General features: G+C 34.3%; 1 protein-coding gene across 12 annotated transcripts in view; it reads right to left on the reverse strand.

Annotated features, from left to right (window-relative positions):
• DPP10 (dipeptidyl peptidase like 10) overlaps positions 1-22,078 on the reverse strand; it is a 725,696-nt gene that overhangs the window by 26,851 nt on the left and 676,767 nt on the right. For all 12 annotated transcript variants that reach the window (XM_072960847.1, XM_072960846.1, XM_006196097.4 and 9 more), the window contains 5 exons: positions 21,638-21,685; positions 18,434-18,555; positions 17,034-17,081; positions 11,372-11,470; positions 11,195-11,264 (listed from right to left, as the gene is read on the reverse strand). In XM_072960847.1, coding sequence (XP_072816948.1) covers positions 11,195-11,264; positions 11,372-11,470; positions 17,034-17,081; positions 18,434-18,555; positions 21,638-21,685 — 387 coding nt within the window. The remainder of the gene's footprint in view (positions 1-11,194; positions 11,265-11,371; positions 11,471-17,033; positions 17,082-18,433; positions 18,556-21,637; positions 21,686-22,078) is intronic.

Here is a 22,078-nt window from a genome sequence, read left to right on the forward strand (position 1 = left end):
ATAAGTAGTGTCTACCTGGAAGAGTTATGGCAAAGATTAAATGAAATAATATATATAAGTTGCTTAGCAAAGTGTCCCTGTTCATAGTAAGTATTAAATGTTATTAACCCAACATTCTGGTCAATGCTATGGGACCTGACTTTGAGCTCTCAAACCTGGCCATCCCTAGGCAACTCTGCATTGATAATTCCTGAGCTTCTATGTAACAACAACCAAGTTTTTTTCGTTTGGCTCAGTTCAAAGGACGTGCATTAAAAATGCTCTACTTTTCACTGTGTGTGGGTCTTTCAGTTAATTTAGAATGAAAAGATGTGTATGTGTATGTATTTCTGTTGTGTGTGTTTACTTGATTTCTCTACACACAAAGCCACGTGTGTCTGCGCACTGAATGTAACTTGTGAGTCTTTGTACACGTAAGTTCTCTCTTCTGCCTCCACAGATATATACTTCTTCTGGCACCACTAAAACAAGAGAATGCTACCCTGATATACCTTTCTGATTCACAGAATTTGTGACATAGACTTTAGGTCATTCTTTTTTTGAGGCATTATTTCTTTTCAATAGGATTTCTTTATATTAAAAAAACTGCACAGACTATAAATTTAATGTTTTTTCTTGATCAGAATTTGGATCTCTGAATTTGGGAGGGTATTTTGTGTTAATAAAGCTACATCTTTTTTTCATCTGTATTCTACTCCTCATTTCTCTTTTTTTCCTTTTATTTTTAATAGACTAGGCTTCCTTATATCAGGGTCAATTTCTGTCTGCTAAAGGTATTTATCCTTGTCTTGAAGGAAATTCAGTTCTATTTCGCTCTTTGATTTCTCTTCAATAGAAGCTAGAGATTGTCTCCTTAGCATGATACAAAAACTGCATAACAGCTATCATTACAACAATGGGAAAAAAGCAGAAAGTTCATCTTTTTAAATCAAGTTATTTATATTTGTCATAGGAAGCTGAAGAATAAATAGCTCATCAGAACACAGGTTGAAATGCCGCACAGCATGGATATTAATGAGCTGACTGTAAAACTCAAACTGGACACTTAGTATCATTCACACGAAGTTAACCTCGGGATAAAATCTGAGACAACACGTAAAAATATCAGAAGAGAGCCACTAGAAAAGGGCCTCAGGGATGTCTTGCAGCCAGAAATTGTGCAATAAAATGGGAGAAAGTTCCAATCTCCTAATCATTTCTACCGTCAAAGTCTTAGTACATTAATTCTCATTCTTTGGCCAGTTTCTATTTGGGATAATTTCTAAGACTGGTTGAGGAGGTAGAAAGAGAAGGGGATTCGGTGATCTTTATTTTCAGTTTCTAGGAATGGCTATATTATCACCACTGAGCTAGAAAGCATTTCATCCACCCCCTAGTCCTTTTAAGTGGTTCACACCGAAATCATTCGCAGTCACAATAAAGTTTAGCACATTGTATAAGCAGATCAAGAACAGGAGACTCTACCTCATTCTTTATGTGTGTATATAGTTGTTATGTAAATTTCTTATACAAAAGGTCTGCTTTAGATATTACAATGGAAAACATTCTACATGTTGGCTTGAGTAACACAGTCACACTCTAAAAGAAAACGGGAAAAAGTATTGTGTACCTTAAAAAAAGAAGCTTGTGACAATCTTCACAACAATCTCGTATTTCTTAGTTTTCTAAAGTAGAATACAGTTCAGCATGGGAATGTCATGGGTGTAACACTGAGACATGCAATACATAGAATATATATCAAGAATTGCATGGATTTATATTATAATGATTTATGATATATTATTATATATTATAATGAATTTAAAATATATTGTCATATAATGAATTTATAATATATTATATATTATAATGGATTTATAATACGGGGATGGATGTTAATTATATACAAACTTTGAACTTGCATTTTATCCTAGATAGAGCATTATTCCCCTTCAATAATACACAGCGGTTACACAATACTTTTTTCCTAACTAGAATCCTTTAGCTGGATTCCAGAAGTCAGTTTATGAACTGAAAAATATGGTGGTACGAACACAGACAATTTTATCTTAGCTTACTTGATTGTATCAGTTAAATAGAAATAATAATAACTACTGTGCTAATTATGGACAAGTATTATTATAATGCGGAACTATTTTATAGTTTAGTGAACTGAGACACAGAGAGGTAAACAACGGTAAACCACAGATGAAGAAATAATTCAGTCATGTGAGCAAACACAACTGTAAGAGTTGATCTTAGCAAAATATTAATTTACTATCTTTGATATAAGCACCTACATTCCCAAAGCAAAAGAAAATTGGAATTCTTAGCCAGAATAGAATTAAAAATTTAAGCTTTTGAAAGTCTCTTATTTTTTCACTAAGTCCTAACTATGGGTCTTCTTCTGAATTTACACCATATCTTTAGAATGTCTTTATCCCTAGAAAATTTTAAGGAAAAGTAATAAAAGCCTGAAAATGTATGTTTTTTGTACCAACTTTTCACCTTTTAGTAGATGTTTAACCAGTGGCAAGCTACCTAACACTTCTAATTAGAACACCTGCCCTGTTGTATTCATGGGAATGTGAGAAAAAAGTAAAACAACATGTAGAAAGTATCCTTTAAACTGCATGTTATACAGATGAATTTTTTTCAGGAGTATCCTTATACAATGACATATATATATAAAACTTTTAGCAGTTTTGATTTTCAGAGATTCAGTGCATCCTATTCAACATGCATTCATCACATATGATGTATTTCATATGGAATAAAGAGGGAACGAGTGTTGTTACAAATATCACCACGGTTCCTGCACAGCTTTTTGCAACACATTAATGTTTGGAATGTAGTCAGGAACACACTTTCTCACAATTAAAGAGAAACCATTAGCGACAGACTAAGACCTTAAGAAAAGAGCTGAAACTCATCAGAAGCATCTTATTTTGGGCAACTTGAGGCTGGTCTAGTAGCTCCAGAGTCCGTGGGTCCCTCTATGGTGACAACTGAGCGCTCTGCTTGTAGCCATGGGCTAGAGTAGAACAGTGGACTAATGAAGAAGGCTACACCCGGATCAGGTTTGTAATTGTGATACAGATGGTATGATAAAGATGGCTAAAAGAGAACGCCCTCGCAGAGGAAGCACAGAGGCCTGTTTTAAGGCTGAAAAGGACTAATTCCAGATAAAAATGTTATTCAAGATTTATTGCTACTAGTATTTTAACAGGAATATTATTGTTTGAATTTTGTTTAAAAAGTTTACCAGTTTTGAATTTCTTCCCCAGTCTCATTTCTCCTGGGTACCTTGTGTGTGATTTTGTGTCATACTTGTTTCTCAGGAATACATGTGGGGTCTTGCAAGAGAAAGGCTGCACTCCTGGAATAGCTTCTCACCATCACTGACATCCCTTAGTTCTTCTTTACTTTGCCTCCGTGTTACACAGCTTTATATGATTCGTTAGGTAATGTTTTTATATATAAGGCAGAAGAGAAGAACATAGGACAGAGCCCTGGATAACCTAATGTCGCTGATGCCTCCTTTATCTTGGCTTTGTTGGATCACCAAAGGAGAAAACGTCATATTTGGTATAACCTTTCAAAGACATGTCAAATTAGTAACATAGTTCATATTCTCTTATCATAGATTTCAGAAAAAAATAAATCATTAAAACAGAAAAATGAATGACTTATATATAGTTATACCCTTACATTTATGACTTAATATGTGACCATCCAAACCTAAAAGAAACAATAAATTAGGAAGTATTACCTATGAAAAGCACTCAGATGCATATCTTGAAATATAGAATATGCTTGTATGTTTTAAAAAGGGAATCAATTGATATCAATCATATGAAACCATATCATTTCACTCTTGTCATTCATATGAAACCAATATCTGAGACCTGTATTTTGAAAGAAAAAGAGCTAAAACAGTATGACTACGTTAGTCATAGAAATGATTTTATGTATTTTTATACTATATGTACATAAATTTATCAATTTAAAAGAATAGCCAAAGAGAATGTTGTAACTTATACATTAGATACACATTTTTTGTACATTTAGAATTTTTTCCCTGTGGCACTTTCTTAACGCGTCAACTTTGAGTGTGTAAAGTTTTAAACAGAACTAAGAAATTAAAGCTGACATTTAAGATGCATTATCTATAGATTGTGAAAGAACAAGGTCTAATTTGTTCAAGGATAATATAAAAAGCAATGATCACCTTCTCCCTTTCCATTACCAAGATTAAATGCCACTGTCTTTTCTCTTCTTAATCATTTCTTGTGTATTATAGTGTGAGTACATTTTCCAACCACTTAAATGAGGAACATGAACAAAAGTGAGAAAAATCAGAAACTTAAATTTAAGCTTTGACCTTCCTTACATGGCAAAGCAGTAATAATTACTCTTTGAGACAAGTTCTAGTTCTCTTGTCTATATACATTTAGTAAATGTGTTACTTTTGTAAAAAAAAAAAAACTGAGAGTGAAATGGGTATGTATTTGAGTATGTATGTAATTCTGCTAATCTGATTTGCTCAAAAGTCTATGAATCCACATAATAAATGAAGATGGTAAAGGCTCCCCCCAAAATGAACCCTTCAATTAGAATTTGGAATTTTATGGAATAGTCTGGGCTATTTGATCTTTCATATGGAATATTTAGGAAATTACTCGTGCTTTTTATAATCTTTATTTTATACCAGAGCATTAATATGGTACAGGTGGAAAATGTTACATTCTAGAGATTATCATAACTGTTATTGGAAAGAACAAAAGGTCATACCAATTTGGTTTTGTAGAAGCATTTGATTTTGATTGATTCTGGGCAGCATTTTTGATAATCTTCCAATACTAATTATCATGCAATGAGCTAAGTAAGGAGAGAATTGTGTAATAGAAAGAGCAGAGCTTTTTGATCTGGAAAATAAATTTTAAAAACCTTGAGTTCAAACTCAAATTTTGCCCTGCTCATGATCTTGGAGGTGATAACACATGCCATATTTTAGTCATAGTTTCCTTGTACTTTCTAAAATGAGGACAATAATATTTATCTCGCTTGATTTCTGTTAAGATTAAAGATGGTGTCTACACATCCTTAGCATGATGCCCCTTATACAATAAATACTCAGCAAATGGCAGCTATTGTTAAATCCTATTATTTTAAGCAGATAAGCTCCGTAATCAAATGCAAAAGAGAAATACAAAAAGACAGCATGAAATCAATCATTATTTAGCTTTATCCAGAAAGATTGTAAGAGAAATGAGAAACTCATCTCACAGTTTTCTGAGAGGGAAACTAAACTGCAGAGAAACTGACTCATCCAAAAAGCTGACTTTAACACATTATAAACTCTCAAATAATTTATTTCTCTCTCTTTCTCTGCTTTGATTTAATTCATTCCTGATGACTAACTCAGGGCTGATTAATTTGTTTATGCATTAATGTGTTCCTTTATTTGTTTATTCATTCACACATTCATTCATTCTATCAATATTTTATGAACATAAACAATGCCTCAAGCACTATATTGAGGCAAAACAATATAAAAAGAATTGCTATCAACAATGAGTTTACAGTTTCATTGAAGAGACAGCAAAGAAATATTGTAATCTGGTGTGGGTAACATGTCATAACAGAGGTGTGCATTGAATTATGTAAAAATACATCTTAAAGAATTAATAGAACTTTTCCAGTTGGAAAAGAAAGCCAGGGTACTAGAAGACTGTGTAAAAAACACAGAGGAATGAGGAGAAGCTGGTATTTCCCAGAATAAGACAGTTTTTTAAAATATGTAGAGCACTGAATCTCTCTTTTGGGGGTGGGTGGAGTCAGAGGAAGATGGAGAAATAAGTGGAAAACAGAGGAAGACTTTTGCCTGCTGTGCTAGGGCACATAAACATTTAATCAGTCAGAGAATAATAATGAAAAGATTCTAGCCAGGAAAGCCGCATTTTCAGATACAGACCTCACAAAGTTCACTCCAGCAGCAGAGTGGGAAAGAAGCTAAACGAGAGAAGACACAGCAATGAACTACTGAAAACGAAGTGCAGGTAGTGAGCAGGGTGGCCCACTAGAATAGACGCGTCCAGATGTGCTGTCTACCTGGTGTGGGTTTTGAAGAAGAGTGTGGGCTCTTGGACAACCCCACTGGTTCAAAGGTCAAGGCAAGACACCATGGTCCCAAAAGCATAATGCTATTGAACATTTCCAACAATATATATAACGTTTATCATAGCATATATATATATATATATCAATTAATTAGAGCCTGCTTTTTAACAGAATAACTATGCAGAAAAGAGCTGACAAACAGCTCACTTCCACCAAGAAGACAAACTTGTAGGACTCTGATATGCAAAACATCGATTAAATAATGAAAATATCTAGATAAAAATGCATAATGCTCTTTAGTTAAAATAGTTCAGTGGGAAACTGTAATAGTAACCAAGTTCACGTGGTTTCTGGATATCACTCAACATATGTTTGTGGAGTGACTGCAAAACCTATTTGCTGTGATGAATATACAAATAAATAAGGCAGTGTTTAATATATGGAATGCATAAAATAAAGATTTTTAACATTTCTATTTTCTTAAAATGCTGAAATATTTTGTAAGCCATTCTATAAACTATTTCTGTAAATACTTCTAGACTTTGGATTTTCCTTCAGAAACACTGGTGTGAAATCTAGTGAGAGTCAGAAATTCACTAAATAGTATACAAAAACATCCTCAGAAAATCAGTGTGAAGTTGGAAAAGTTACAATGTGATCCATATAGTTCAAGATATATGGAACGCCTTTGGACAGAAGGCTGTGGCTGAGGGGGAGGCATAGACCTGAGACTGCTACAGGGCATAGATGGACTGATGAGAAGGGTTAAAGAAAGCTCAGGAAGCTAAGACATAATGGGTGACCATGAATACATTAGGATTTCAAGGAAGATGAATTCAGGGAGAAGGACAAAGTCATAAGGGAATGATGGAGAATGCTGCATTCTGGAAATTAGTATAATCCATTGAACAGTCACTGCCTCCCTGAGTTAGACCTTTATCAAGTGTGGCTTGGATAAGTTGAACACGAAAGAGTAAAAAGCAGAAAGTGGGAAGATGTGATGATTCCTTGGTATTAATGAAACTCCTCAGCTCGATATGCTTGCCTCTGTGGACACAGCAAGCAGAGAAAAAAAAAAAAACAACCACTTTTTATCTGTAATAACAGTACATCTGTCTGGATTGCTTCCTACCAGGGTCCAGGCCTTTAGATTCATATTTATTTATTTATTTATCAAATAAACATCTATAGCTGTAGGCTGTCTCACGCGATCTTCAGTCTTGCACCGCCAAAGGAATCACAGATTGGTAAGTTTTCATAAGGTCCCTCTGTGTGTGCTAGGCATGGAGGAGATGATATGCTTATAAATCTAAAAAATGACCACAGATTTCAAGATGCTTGTGATCTTTTTATCTCCTCACAGCTATTAGCACAGCTTCTTGCCCATAAAAGCAACGTGGTAAATGTGCATTGTCCTAACGTACACGTACAGGAGTAGAAAATAAGAAAAACACAAGAAACAGTAATTCAAGGCGATAAATGCTGAAGTGGGTATGGATGGGTATAGCACATATACTGTAAACTAGACGGATACAGAGTTGGTATAAACAGGAATGTAGACGGCTGGGTTCTTAAGTGCGCCCTGTAACGTTAGAGAGAGAGCCTGGAGAAGACAGTTACGCATCTGGAAGGACAATAGGAGTAGGAAAGGAAAAGGGCGTCGTGACCCCATAGAGGCCGCTGTACATCGCGGATACTGAGAAGCATTTGTAGTGGCGACACTTCTTAGATTTTCGATTACAGTAAAATACTCTGTTGCCATTGCTTCACTTGTACTTTCAGTATCATGCCATTAGGTTAGAGTTTCAAAAAACATGGCCACAGAGAGGTCCTCAAAGGACCATTTCTTTTGAGGTTCCATAATGAAGATTCAGAAGATAAGAGAATTCCCAAACTGCCAGAGGCTACTTTCCTCAAGGCTAGTCCTCCTTCAGCTACACAGACTTGCTGCAGCCTGTCTCCAGCTCACGCATTCATTAGACAATTTCCTGGATGTAAACCCATCTCTACAGATGAAGAAATGATTCACAGTCTGTTAGGTACTAGATACTCTGCACAGAATAGCAATAAAGTAGTGACACCAAAAATCACCAAAGCATCTCTTAGCATTGTTTAAATAATAGTTAGTTAGTTTATTATTCTTCACTGTCAAATTGCCCATTTAGAGAAAAATCCAGTTATTTTCCTTTTTAGAGTGGGGAGTCCACTTATCACTGACCACAGGGTTTAATCTTAAGAAAAAAAATGCCCTTAAGTTATAACCAGTCTAAAACAAAAAACATTTAAAGAAAACTTTATACTTAAAGCCTTTCTGATCTGATACTGGTTTCCAAACATAAATATTTTACGAATGGTCATGCAGCTGTAAGCAGTTGATCATTTTATAGATATAAAATCAAAAAAGAAAAAATCCTCAGTTTGGCTTTGTAGGTCATATTTTGTTAAACTTCTGAGATTTTACTTCTGAAAACCATAGTTTGGATAAAGTAACTTAATATTTTGTATAATCAGCATATGAAAACTAATGAATTAATAATCACCTTCATTCTTCCTTTCATCAACAAAAAAAAGTAGCAAAGTAAATTCTATGGGCCTAATTACATTATTTTATCTGCTTTAGTAATGTCTCAAATAATTTTATGGATGCTAAAATACGTTATTAAATATTTATATTGATATTTTTATAAACTGAAACTAGTACTACTAGTAAATAACTGTGATTATGCTTACAATCTTATTAAACACTAAGTGCAAATGTTCATGCTCTTCCAGACACTATGGTGACATGTTTCTATAAATTATTCCATGTGATTGTCTTCAATTTATTTATAAGGAAGCTGAAGCTTAGAAAAATTAAGCAGTGTACTGGTAAAGCTTTGAGCTGAGACTTGAACCCAGGCCTGACTCCTAAGCCAGGATGTTCACTTTGTTACCCTGCCTCTAAAAAAGACCTGACTATTCCTTTCTTTAAGAGAACTGAGTCTTGTGCTAGTCCTTAGATTCCTCTTCTGATCTAAAAATCACCCAGATCAGAGCACACATCTTAATGGCAGAATGAGCCAGCTGGCTTCTTTAACTCAAGGCTACAGAGAGAATTTGAACTCTTGTCTACTTTTTCCTCCAAAGAGTGACATACTCTGCGTGGCCACGCGAGCGGGAAGAACTGTCCGCACATCCACGTGCATGTGAGTCCGGCTTCAAGGAAGGTGCCTAGTAAGGTTCCTTTCCCTCAGAAGCCTTATTTTTCAGTGAATTGAAAAGAACAATTCCTTTCCCCCAAAGGAGATGTGACAGAGACAGGTGTGTTTGAGGATTTTTTTCCATTGTTTTCTCATTTTAATGCCTTGAATATTTCCCCAACAAATCACATATATAGTTCAAATAAGATTAGAAGACAACTTATTGAAAGAGAAGAGATGAGAGGAGTTAAGATGAGAAAAGACCAAAGAAGAACTTCCTCAGGAAAATGCCTAGACCTTCCAGGGCCTTCCAGGCAGGGGGACAAAGGAGAAGGGTCTGGGCATGAGAAACTAATTAAGTTCAAGGCATCAGAGCTGGGAAAAAACACTGGAGTAAGGGAAAATACTAAGTATTGTATTTTCTGTACTAATTGGCTTATTAGATGAAGTGACAAACTGCTTCTTTTTATTGAAAGATCTAAGTCAATGCAATCCATATAAAAAGAATGAATAATCATCACAGTAATCATAAGAATCATATGCGCCAGGCACTTAAAATATTATTTCCTTTAATCTAAAAAGCAGCCTTAAAACATAGGCTGTATTGTAATGTTCATTTTATATTTGGAAAAACTGAGCCTTAAAAGAAGTTAAGTCACTTGTTCAAGGACACACGGCTGGTAAATGACGTAACTGGGATTTGAAGCCAGGAAGCTTGATCCCACAGACTGAATACTTGTCCACATTCAGTCGTTGTTATAACAAGTAATGTTATTTTCATTTCTACTCTTCCTACTAAGGCTCTGAACAACTGTAGACCATTTTAAGCACTGTCATAGCGCTATGTTGGCTGAGTTCTTAAAAAGGAAAATAAATAACTTTTGAGGAATATAATTTTACATCAATATCAAGTTAGTTATCTATCTACTCCAACCAACAGATGTTAGAGACCTCTGTGCCCAGCACTATATAGTCACAGAAAGTATGAATGGATTCATTTCCAAAGCCAGTTCCAAGTTGGAAAAACCTAAGAGTCAGGTTTTTCGGGGGATGGGAGCTGCTTCCTGCTGTTCATATATCCAGGAAGGAAAACTGATTAAGAGTGATATAAATATAACCAATGGTTTCAGCAGTGGAAACAAGTGTTTCCTCAGTGTTGCATCAAACGCTGATCACAAGCATAGGGCTTACACGCGAAGACATGGATGCACCTTGAAATCATTATGCTAAGTGAAATAACCAGTCGCAGAAGGGCAAATGCTGCGTGATCCCGCTTACATGAGGCATCTAAAATAGGCTCACAGAAGCAGGGAGCAGAATGCTCGTTGCCAGGGGCTGGAGGTGGGGGGGAGGGGGAAGTTGCTATTCATTGGGTATAAAGTTTCAGTCATGCAAGATGAGTACGTTCTGGAGATCTGCTGCCCAACACTGTGCCGATACTTAACACTATGTTGTATACTTAACATTTTGTTCAGAGGGTAGATCTCATGTTAAGTGTTCTTACTACAATTTTAAAAATTGCATTTATAAATCTAGCGTAACTTTATACAACAAATACATACCAAAGAAATAAAATTATAGACCAATAATATCATTTATTAAAAAAAAAAAGGGGAGCATAGAGCTGAGTAATTTCTAAGCAGACATCCAGAAACCAACTATATGTGTCATTATAACCCCGTAGTAACACTGAGTTCAGTTTGGGAGGCAAGAAGCACAGTTACACACCCCTCCATATAATTTAGTGGTGGTGTCCTTGAGGAGTTCATGTAACTGACAGCTGTCCCGGTTAACTACACACATAGGATTTCTTTTCTTCTGTTGTTTTTTAATCAGGATGCTGTCATGTGAGGCATAAGAAAAATTATAAAATCTTTAGATTCCTTTATTTCAAAAACAAATAAAATACTTACATTATTAACAGAAGAGCATACTGGTTTCGGTCCGTAAAATCTTTGGGAAAGGACAACTGTAAAGGAAGTTCTTTTAAAGAAAGAGCAAAATATTAAAGATGGAGAGTCATTTACATGTGAAACCATAAGGTGCAGAGAAAGTTGTTTTTGAATAACACAGCATGCACAAAACTTTACCATAGTCGTCAATATGAAGCATTTTAATTTCTGACTTTACTATCTTCTTCTTCAGGATAGCTTCCTTCAGCATAGAGTTGCTTTCCAATATAAAATATTCTATAAATCCAAAAAGGGTAGTGCAAATTACTGCTCTGTGTTGATCAAGAATCAGTGCAACACAACAAATCATTATCCAGCGTTACCATTTGGCAGGCACTGTTCTAGGCATGGATTAATCTCTCCTAATCTCTCCCCTGGACTACTGCAACAGGTTTTAAAGTGAGATTCCTTATTCCAGTGAAATTGTCTCCAGTTGCCATTGTACTTGGAATTAGCATATACATTTTCAAAATGTAAATCTGATTGTGTTATTATTCTGCTTAAGAATATACTAAAAATAATACAGAATTATCTAGCACCCAATGATATAAAATTTGTAATGCCTGAATTCTAATACAAAGTTACCAGGCAGGCAAAAATATCAGGAAAACATCACCCATGATGAGTACAAATTGTATTCAAAAGAAATAACCCAGAAATGACACTGATGCATATAATGGATAGGCAGTGACATTAAAACAGAGATTTTAATTACATTCCATGTGTTCATTAATACTAAAAAAGAATGAAAGATACTAAAAAAAAATAACTTAAAATTGTAAAAATAAAAACTGCAAAATTTGAGATACATAAAAACTATAAGATCTAAGAGGGAAAAATACTCAGTGGGATTAATAGCATATTAGATACTACCGAAGAAAAATTAATGAATTTGACAATATAGCAAAGGACAATACAAAAAGAAAATGAAATGCCAAAAAAAAAAAAAAAGAATTGACAAAGCATGAAGGAAGAGAAGCATTAGTAACTTGCTGGAATTTTGATTGATATGTTAAATTTATAGATTTATCAGGGATATTTTATATACCCAAAATAGCTTTCTAATCCATTTTGACTCTGAGATACCCTTATTCTCTTCTTTAATTGTTCCTCATCACACTATAGTTCAGAAAATAATTCCAGCCAGAAAGCCAGGACAATGACATTAATTTCATGTGTTTCCCTTCTTTCAGGGATCACAGAGCTATCCTGACTATTACCCCTTGCTTGAAAATTGTTGTTTCATGTATTCTATCCACTTTTTAAAAAATTTAAATTTCATTTTCTCTTTCTTTCCTTTTTTCCTTTTTGCTAAAAGACCATACTTCCAGTTACTCCATGGCCAGAAGAAGAATTTTTTTTTAATTGTCAATAATTTATCATTGATACTTTATTGTTAAATCCAAACTCTTTAGAATGAAACATAAGACTTTTATGATCTGGTTCCAACCTGCCCTATAGTCTGTATCTTTTGCTTTTATCTTAAATGTCTCATTCCAGACACACTGAACATATTTTCTTGCTTCATGTTTGTACATTCACATTCCATCTTCCTGAAATGCCTTTTCACTGACTCCCTCCTTTTTTGAACGATGTCTATCTACTATACCAGATAAATTATTGTGATATATTATAACCATTTAATTTTCTGTTTCTTACTTTGGACTGTGACTTCTATGTGCGATTTCAGGCCCATCAAACCACTTCTCTTGTAAATAAGTGTCATCCTCTATAATACAAATTTGGGAAATTAAATGTTCCAGAGATTTCATCTATCCTCCAAATGTAAGAAATTTCAGATTATATAAATAATAGTATATTTTCTAAAAAAAGCTATCCCAAACATTCAATTATAAAATTTAAAATGTGAATACTTCAACTTTGTATGCATTCATTAAGTATTAAGCATTTATAATGAAGGTCTGTCATTAAAATGCACTTAATGCACGTATTTGTGGATAAAGCATTCTTTTTGTATTTAGCAGAAACCAAAATCACTTGCTATTTGCTAAATGCAAAGGGTTAGCAAATTTTTAGAAGCTAAAGCCTGTTAAATTTTTAACTTTATACCTCTAACTAGAGATTATGTTGTTGGGTGAAGATTTCTATGATCAATAGTTTATTGTATTAAAATGACTAATTTAAAATGAATGAGTAAATGAATAGATACAGCTAGAGGTACCAGTATAACTGTCATATACAAATTATTAATTTCTCATGGTGTCTCTTTATTATCAAAAATGAATGGGAAACAATAAATTATGTCAGTACAGGTAGTTGAGAAGTTTTTACTTCTAAATCAAAGGCCATTTATTTGCTCATGGAAAAAAAAATCTATCCATGGTCACAGGAATATAAAATTCTAGTTAAGAAAAAGAAATACAGAAATTAATAAAGCTATTTTTCAAAAGCAGACAGCATTTTTTCATGATAAATTCAGAAAATATGGTTCATATACAGTTCTTTGTGAAACAATATGAAGAGAAGGCAGTATTAAGATATGACTTTAATTCTTTAATTGTGGGATTGAAAAGAAAAAGAGGCTAAAATGAGAAAAGAAAATTGAGAGAAAGAAAGAAAGGGAGAGATAAAGTAGAAAAGAAGTATGAGGAGGGATGAGAAGAAAGAGATGTAATGGAGACAAAGGAAGAAAGATAAGAGACTAAAAAATGAATTAAAGTAAATGAAAGAAAACAATCATATATGCAAAACTGAGGAAAAAGAAAAAGGGTGAATATATAAAAAGAGGAAAAGGAATGATAATAATATGGGCCAAAGGACCTTGAAATGCCAAGTAAAATTTTACATATTTATACCTTCCTCAAGTCACTGAACATTTAAATAAATGGTTTCTTTTTTATTATAAAGGTAATATATGTTCATTGTCAAATATCAGGAAAATACTCAAGAAAAAAAATCACCTTAAAGGCTGCCAGGCTTTATGCAAGACTTTTAACCTTTCAAATATTGTTTTCTGGAAATTTAAATGCATCTTCAAATAGTTTTATTTAAGTGGGATAAATATTTGGACTACTTAATCACTTAGAAATATAGCTTAAACATTTTTGAAGAATTGGCTTTTGTAAACATTTAAAAACTTTTAATTCTAGTGGGGAACTGGTGGTAAATTTATTAGAACAATTTGATAAAATTTTAATAAAGGACTATTTACAAATACAGGACAATGGGCAGGGGGACCATAGTGACAGGACCATAACCCAGGGCTTGTGACAGTGGCTAAGCCTGCAGCTCCAGGGGAGAGAGCAGTTCCATGGAAATGATCAGGTGAAAGATCCACAATGACCTTCAGCCAAGAGTCACAGCAACCTGGGGTGACTCTAAAGGCATAGGGCTGGAGAAATACTCCAGAATCACTTTTCTCCCTCTCTTCATAGGATTCACTTTCGCTCAATCCAATTGGAAGCCAAATGGCAACAGAGCTTGTCATCAATACAAACTCATTCTGGAGTAGAGACTATGAGAAAGGGAAAAACAGTCCAGAGTGGCTCTGAGAAAACAAATGGAATATAGTCAAGGCACAAACTGATATTCCATTAAAGTTTATTTACAAATCCCCCTTTTCATTATTTATATTATGTTTTTCACTACCATTAGTAGCATGGGTTATAATTTACTCTATTTAGAATTACTTCTTCAGTATAAACCATTAAGAGGAAAAATTGTAAATAGATATAAAAGATTTAATGCTGATGACTGAGTTATTTTTTCCAAAAGATTTGCTGTGATTCATATTTCTAACCAGCAAGTTATGAGAGCCTCATTATATCCTCATTAGCAATGTAAATTTTTGATGTTGTTAATTTATTAGGAAAAATTACTTGGCAGTGTTTTACTTTGCATTTCTTTGATAAGTAGTGGGTTTAAAGGTTTCTCATGTTTGTTAAGTATTTTCGTTTTCTTTTTTCAGTATACTTTCCATGCTGTATTCTAGTTCATGTGGCCTCAAAATGAGTTATGATTGATTCATTAGTTTAACAAAGATTAACCTGAGACCATTAACTCAAAGATTTACTTGCAACCAAATGTAAATTTTATTTCAACAAATAATTGTCTTTTGTAAAGAAAATTAAGCAGTTGACCACTGTTCATAGTTCCTTTTTGTTGTTCTTGACTCTGAGACTGTCATAAAATCTCGTACAAATGGAAAATCAGAAAGATTTCCAGAGACAAAAATGTTTCAAGATTTATAGAAGATATTGTTAGGAAACAATATACCTTGTAACAGTAGAATAAAATTAGTTAAAATCAGCCTGGGAATTTTTTTTAAAGTTTTCATTTTGGCAGAATAAGCAATGTAACACAACTAGTTGCTGTTTATTGAGTGCATCCTATGTTGTGACTGTATCTCATCCTCAGAAAATTCATCTGCTACTTTTCTTACAAGGAAATTAAATCTACGACATATTAACTTGTCTCAGATCCCACAAACAGTATGCAGTGAACTAATTTTATACATTAATTTTTCTATCTGTGAAATCTAACCTTCTATTTTATCAAATATACTGTCTTTATTATCATTATTGTTGCTGTTAATGTTAATATTCAACATATTTAAGTTGCTTACCATAACCTCTTTAGGATTTATACTGATAAGTAGGAGCTAAAAGATGTGCAAATCTGTTTCCAACCACACAGAACCCCATAACAAATTTAGAAATTTTATCTTTTTCTAGAATAGGCAGGAAGTCTCCATATGGTGGTTATTTGGAGTATAAAAGGTATTTCTCTGTTCTCTGTAAATGACATTTGTCATCCAAAATTACACTTTAATGCCTACATCTCCTTTAAGTCAAAGCATTTAGCTAAAACTCCTCCTTAAACCTAAGTATGTGATGAGACAGACAAAACACGATAGAATGAGATGTCACCGTATGGTAGTGATAACAAACCCTATGCTGCAGTCAGACTGTTTTTTGATTCCTGCCTCTGTCACCTATTATGTTAAAGTGACCATAGCCAAGTATTTTAACCTCTTTGGAACTCAGTTTCCTCATCTGTAAAAGAGGATAATAAAATTAACTATATCAGGAGGTGTTCTGAGGGTTACAAGCCTATGGTAAATTGTTAGAGCATCAGAGTATTGATTAATTTTTTCAAATTGAAAGAAGAAAAAGGAAATTGGAAGAAAGGAAGAAAAAAGGAGGCAGGAAGTAATCTGGCCATTCACTTTTAAGATCAGCTCAACCACATTTTTACTTATACACTCTTAAGTTCTTAAAAACACTGACCATCTCTTACTAGCAGTGAACACCCAGCCGCTGTCATATTGCCTGATAAACTAGGCCCTCACTCAATAGACTATGTACTGTTGAACAAACATATAAAAGAACAAATGAATATATGAAACCAGAAATACTTGGGAAACTGAAACAAATAGGATAGAAAATATACAAAATAATATATTTTTCATAACTTTCCCAAAAGTAAATGTGTTGCACTGAAGGAATAATCTGTATGAGGCTCAGGAAGGAATGAACTAGCACACTAAGGGGCCCGCAGGCTGGACTGACACCTTAATGAGTCTTATCAGTCACTCCTCATTCAATACACATTCAGTAGACACCCTACTGTAGGCATGTAAGATCCAACTCCAGTTACTACTTGTTACAGTTTCTCTCACACACAGAGGATAAAGTTGATGGTCCCTACACAGCTTTCCCCATGCTGGAGACTCCTTTGAAGAAGGTTCTATAGAAAACAACACTTAGAATAAAATAATACACTACCAACGACCAAAGCCAACTATGGCTGTCCTGCCTTGTTGTGTTCGTGTACTTACTTATTGGGTTTTCCGTGCTGTGTAGACTGACCACTGGAACTCCTGGACCTGGATTTTAGAAATGTATGTATAAATATTTTAAAGACATCTAAGTAACAATTACTGGAAGGTTACATGATGGAGTTCTTTTTTTTTTTTTTTCCAAATGTAAAGCACTTCATAGTTATAATGAAACAGAAACCAGATTGAGTTCACTTGTTACTATAGATACATTATTCAGAAAAGTAAATCCTTTTTCCAACTATTTGCAATATTATTTTTAAGATCCTCCCTTCTCCAAAATGTCCCATACATCTATATTTCTATGGTTTTTAGCCAATCTTATGCATCTTATTCTCTTTTTCTCTAGTCTTTTATAGACTAGTTGCTGATGTTCAGAAAGTTGATTCAAAACTCTGTGACCTCTCATCTGCTCATCCAAGATTAAATTCTGCTTACCACTCAGCCAAGACAGAAAGAGTGCATGCATATTATTATTAGAAATATTTCATCCACAAGATTAAAAAAATTGGAGCTAATATATATTCATCTAAAAAGTATATGAACTGAAATAGTCAATTATTTCTAATATACTGGTTAATTCAGGTGTAACCATAAGATACTATCTCGAAACTTCACTTCTCTAAGAAACTCTATCTAGGGGTCTAATGCCTTTTCTCTGATGTCATTAAACAAGTACTTCTTTTCTGATTACTTTATTTAGATGCCAAGAGAAAAAAATAACTAAAAAGAGCAAATGTTGGTCTATACCTCATGGTGTCTTAAAAATGAACAGCTTAAGGTACCAGCTGAAGCAGTAGCACTCAATCCACCACATTATAATTGCACACGTGTCCCATTTCATCTCTGGGAAAGACAGTGTCCTATTAAAAGGACACTGACTCCTAACAGAATAACCTAGACATGCCATAGCATTATGTAAGACTACAGCACACTGTTACCAGGTAGAAGTAGTAATTGGGGTGAATATAATTTCTCAAAATTGAAGAGGGTTAGACCCAGGGAATTAAATTTCTGTAGATTTAAATTTCTCAACAATCATTATTTTAATAAGACTAATACTTTTCCTAGAGACTAAATAAATTAGTTTATTATTCTAGCATGGCTTTGCCAATACAAATATGTTTATTCACTTTTGTAAAAGGGCCAGTGTCAAACCGCAATTATTGCTATGTGCTGCACATGTGTACATATTGACTTACTCCCAATTTCTCTCTTTCAAATAAAGTAACAGATACAATCTGTATCTCAATAAATCCTTAATTTATAACTTTTAAACAAAAACTTACAAACTAAGAATATCAAATCATCCAGCTGGAGAATGATAGTTACTAGTGATAGTAATAGGTACTGATCAAATAAAATGTATAAAATAAGTTTTATCAGAAATCATCTATTACCTTTACAGTGTAACAAGAAATGCTGATTCATGGGACTAAAACTGGCACCAAAATATGTACATTGTTCTTTCATAAAATTACATGAAATGCACTGACGGTTCAATAATCCTTCAGTAGAAGCACTGGGGGAAGAAAAAAAGAAACACTACTGTTCCAGGTACTTGACTGTGTAGTATCAATATTTAAATATTGAACAAAGAAGCTACAGCCTTACTTAAATTGAGGTTCTTTGTAAATTATGACTTACCGTAAAAATGCAAAGTCAATTTCCATTACTAATGTTAAGACATACGTATTTTTCTTCTCTGTAATAAAATTAAAATTATGTACACCTACATGTATGTAATATATATGTATTTATATATGCTTATAAAGAAACTGACTCCCACAGGACTCAATATAACTTCTTACTTGTATTTTCTTTACAGCTATTTCTTTGTAAAGTCTTCAAAGAAATTACCCAGAGACAAGAATAAAGTCAACTGCAACAGTAGTTGAAAGAATAAATGTTTTCACATGTCACACACACACACACAAAAATTATGATTTCCTGAATTCAACATTAGAATTTGGTATTAGTAGCAGATTTTTCCCACTAAATATTTGCACTAAATTTTCATAGTTTTTGGCAAAGAAAAGCTATTTTTGTATGATAATGTATATAACATTAATGATCATACGTACTTGAGACATCAGGGAGGTCAGAAAAGAGAAACGCACTGATCCCTTTATTTTACAAATAATGGTGCTGATGGTCAGAAGGGTTGAGGTATTTAACCAAAGTTAAATTTCACATATAGAAGACTCATTTGTTTTATAAACAGAGATGAACTGTAAATTATCTGTGCTGACAGATAAAAATACTGTAGACGATACATTTTTTAAAAGTTGACTAGACAAGATAGTCTCCGTTTCCTTTGGCAATAAAACATGAGTCTGGTGATGCATCTGTAAATGAATCATAGTCATGCTGACTTTGATGTGCAGTGTGCTGCAGGCATGGGAATGGAAGCCAGGGTGTTGATGCAGAGTAATGGAGGATCATTGTCAAGTATAGTTCACAGGGTCACAACTTCACATTTGAAACATTTTGAGCTCATTATAATCTAGAATTTTCTTTTGTTAGTCAAGGTATTTAACAGACACTAGGAACTTAAACACATTAGCTAGTTTCACCCTTATGATAAGTCATACCCATTTTTTTTCTCTTTAAAATTGTGGTGTGTGCATATGTAAATAAATATAAATATATATATATATATATATAATAGCATTTACCACTTTAAACATTTTTCAAGTATATAGTTCAGTGTCATTACATGCACAGTGTTGCACAACCGTCACCCCAGAGAGACTATAAATGCGTGCCAGTCGCACAGAGCTATTTATTGAGTGACATACCTAGAATTTAAAACCTTTTCTCTCTCTATTCTTTCATATAATTTTTCAGATCCAAGCTGCCTAAACATTTATGTTGGTATTTTCTCATGATTTAGATTATGAAATCACTAAAGTAAAGAAATGCAAATTTTGAGACAAAACCGTAACAGAATATGGTGGCAGTTCTGATTGTGCTGAAGTATCTAATCCCATAAATTAAATCAATCAACTATTATTTTTATGGCCTGGACAAGACATTGATTGAGTTTTCTGGGTTAAACACTAACATTATCAAGCCAAGTGGCACTTGATGGGCATTTAAAGGGAAATTTATTGCTACTATATTTTCTTTCCAACACAGCCTGCTACACAGTACAGGTCACAGATATATTGACTGTTCTAATGTTCTGCCTCGGTCACTAGCCACAGAAGACTAGCACACAAATCTAAAAGCTCATTGTGATTCAAATCACATTTTAGGCCAATAAAGGGAGGAGAGGGTGAGGCAGTTCTGTTAGCTGAATGCAGCCAAGTCTAATCTTCTGACACTGTCATTTTTCTTTAAGAGTTTTATGAAATTAGGGAAATAAAACATCAGTCAAGGATTTCCACATCTCTAAAGGATTGTTCAGGACTGCCAGTATCAACCACAGCATAAATTTCAGGAAAGATAAGCTTCAGGTAACCAAATGGAAAAAGGGATCAGTACTTTAATCAAGACCTCTAAACCAAAATTAGAACCAGTCTCTTTAGATCAGTAGCTGTTCTTCCTTTGGAAGTCATGAGAATTGAGAACATGGGTTCCACACTCTAAGAGAAAAAACACATAATATGAAAATGACATACTGGGGTATGTGATAAAAAGGAGAGGCTCACTTCAGATGAAAGCGATTTATGCATAGAGAAGAGTGTGTGGGTGAGTTAGTGGGAATTAGAAGAGTTTAAACATGCATTTTGACTCTCAAAGGAAAGTCAGGACTACTTGGTAACCATCAGTGGTGACACGTCTTCAAACATGATGAATTTCCACTGAGAATATGCCGTGGCAGTTTTGACACTTTAAAAATGGATCTGTGAAATGGAAATTAGAAAGTGTATATGAAGTCTAGAATTAATAAGTTGCTTGACAGACAAAAATAAAAGTCATTCCTGTGAGGGCCTGGTGAAAGCTTTCTGAGTGAGGAGACATTTTAATAATAAATAGGTATGACCTTTAAGCCCCTTTCATGAATATAACCTTCCATCCGGGAAAACTGGACAGAGGGAAATATTCCCCGTCCACTGCTTTATTTTAGTAAGCACAGAGCATTCCTGGCTTAAGTAACAGTCTTAATGGATTTTACACATTGTAGGAGAGGAGAGAGAAACTGCCACTTAATCCACTCTACTAAGTGCTCACAATGCTTTTATTTTGTTCAGGAATAAATTCCATGTGTGTAATATTCATGCACTGAAAATGTAAAATGAGGCTGAGCAGAAGCAAAGACGACTGGGTTGAAAATATGTAAATGCTTGTGATGTGGGAAGTTGAGAGAAGCAAGCCTCAGGAAAAAAAAAAAAGATATTTTTAAGACTGTGAAAAGAAATGAGAGAAAAAAAAATGAAGGAGCAGCAAGATGGTTTCCACACTAGTTTCAGTCCTTCAGACTCCGAGGTCCAGAGCTGAGGGACTGGACCAAGAGTGTGAGGTTCTGTCGTCTCGAGTTGGCTTTCCACTAGCCATATCAAAAAATCAAACTTCAGATTTCTCCATCCCATCGTTCAGCCGTGTGGACGGCCACTGGGGAAATCAACCTGTGAGGAAGATGCTCTCACACTGCTTACCTGTACAGCTGCCTCCCTCTGGGAGATGACTCGGTGCTCAGAAAGTAACTGCCCATGAAAGAAAACAACACAGAAACATCAGGCACCAATCAATTTTTGCCACACTGAGTTTTCACTTGAATTTTCAAACTGTCAAAGAACAGGCAAGAGCTGTTCTATTATTCAACCGTGGAACTTTGATGCACTTGGAAAACATCTATTTTTTTCTTAAAATACTGTCACCCTTTTCCATGATTTCTCTCAGTCTCTCTGAGTCTGTGTGTGTGGGTGTGTGCACGCGCGCGCGCATGTGTCTCTAATGTAAGTGTGTCTGTGTAAGCATCTCTCTGGGTGAAGTATAGAGAGTCTTTTTAAACAAGGTTAGTCTTTCCATGGCCAGGCTATTTGGACTAGGACCATGGTAAGCAAAACATAAATCTGGCAGCAAAGATTGCCTTTGAC

The sequence above is a fragment of the Vicugna pacos genome, chromosome 5, assembly GCF_048564905.1.
Source record: "Vicugna pacos chromosome 5, VicPac4, whole genome shotgun sequence".
Lineage (NCBI taxonomy): Eukaryota > Metazoa > Chordata > Mammalia > Artiodactyla > Camelidae > Vicugna > Vicugna pacos.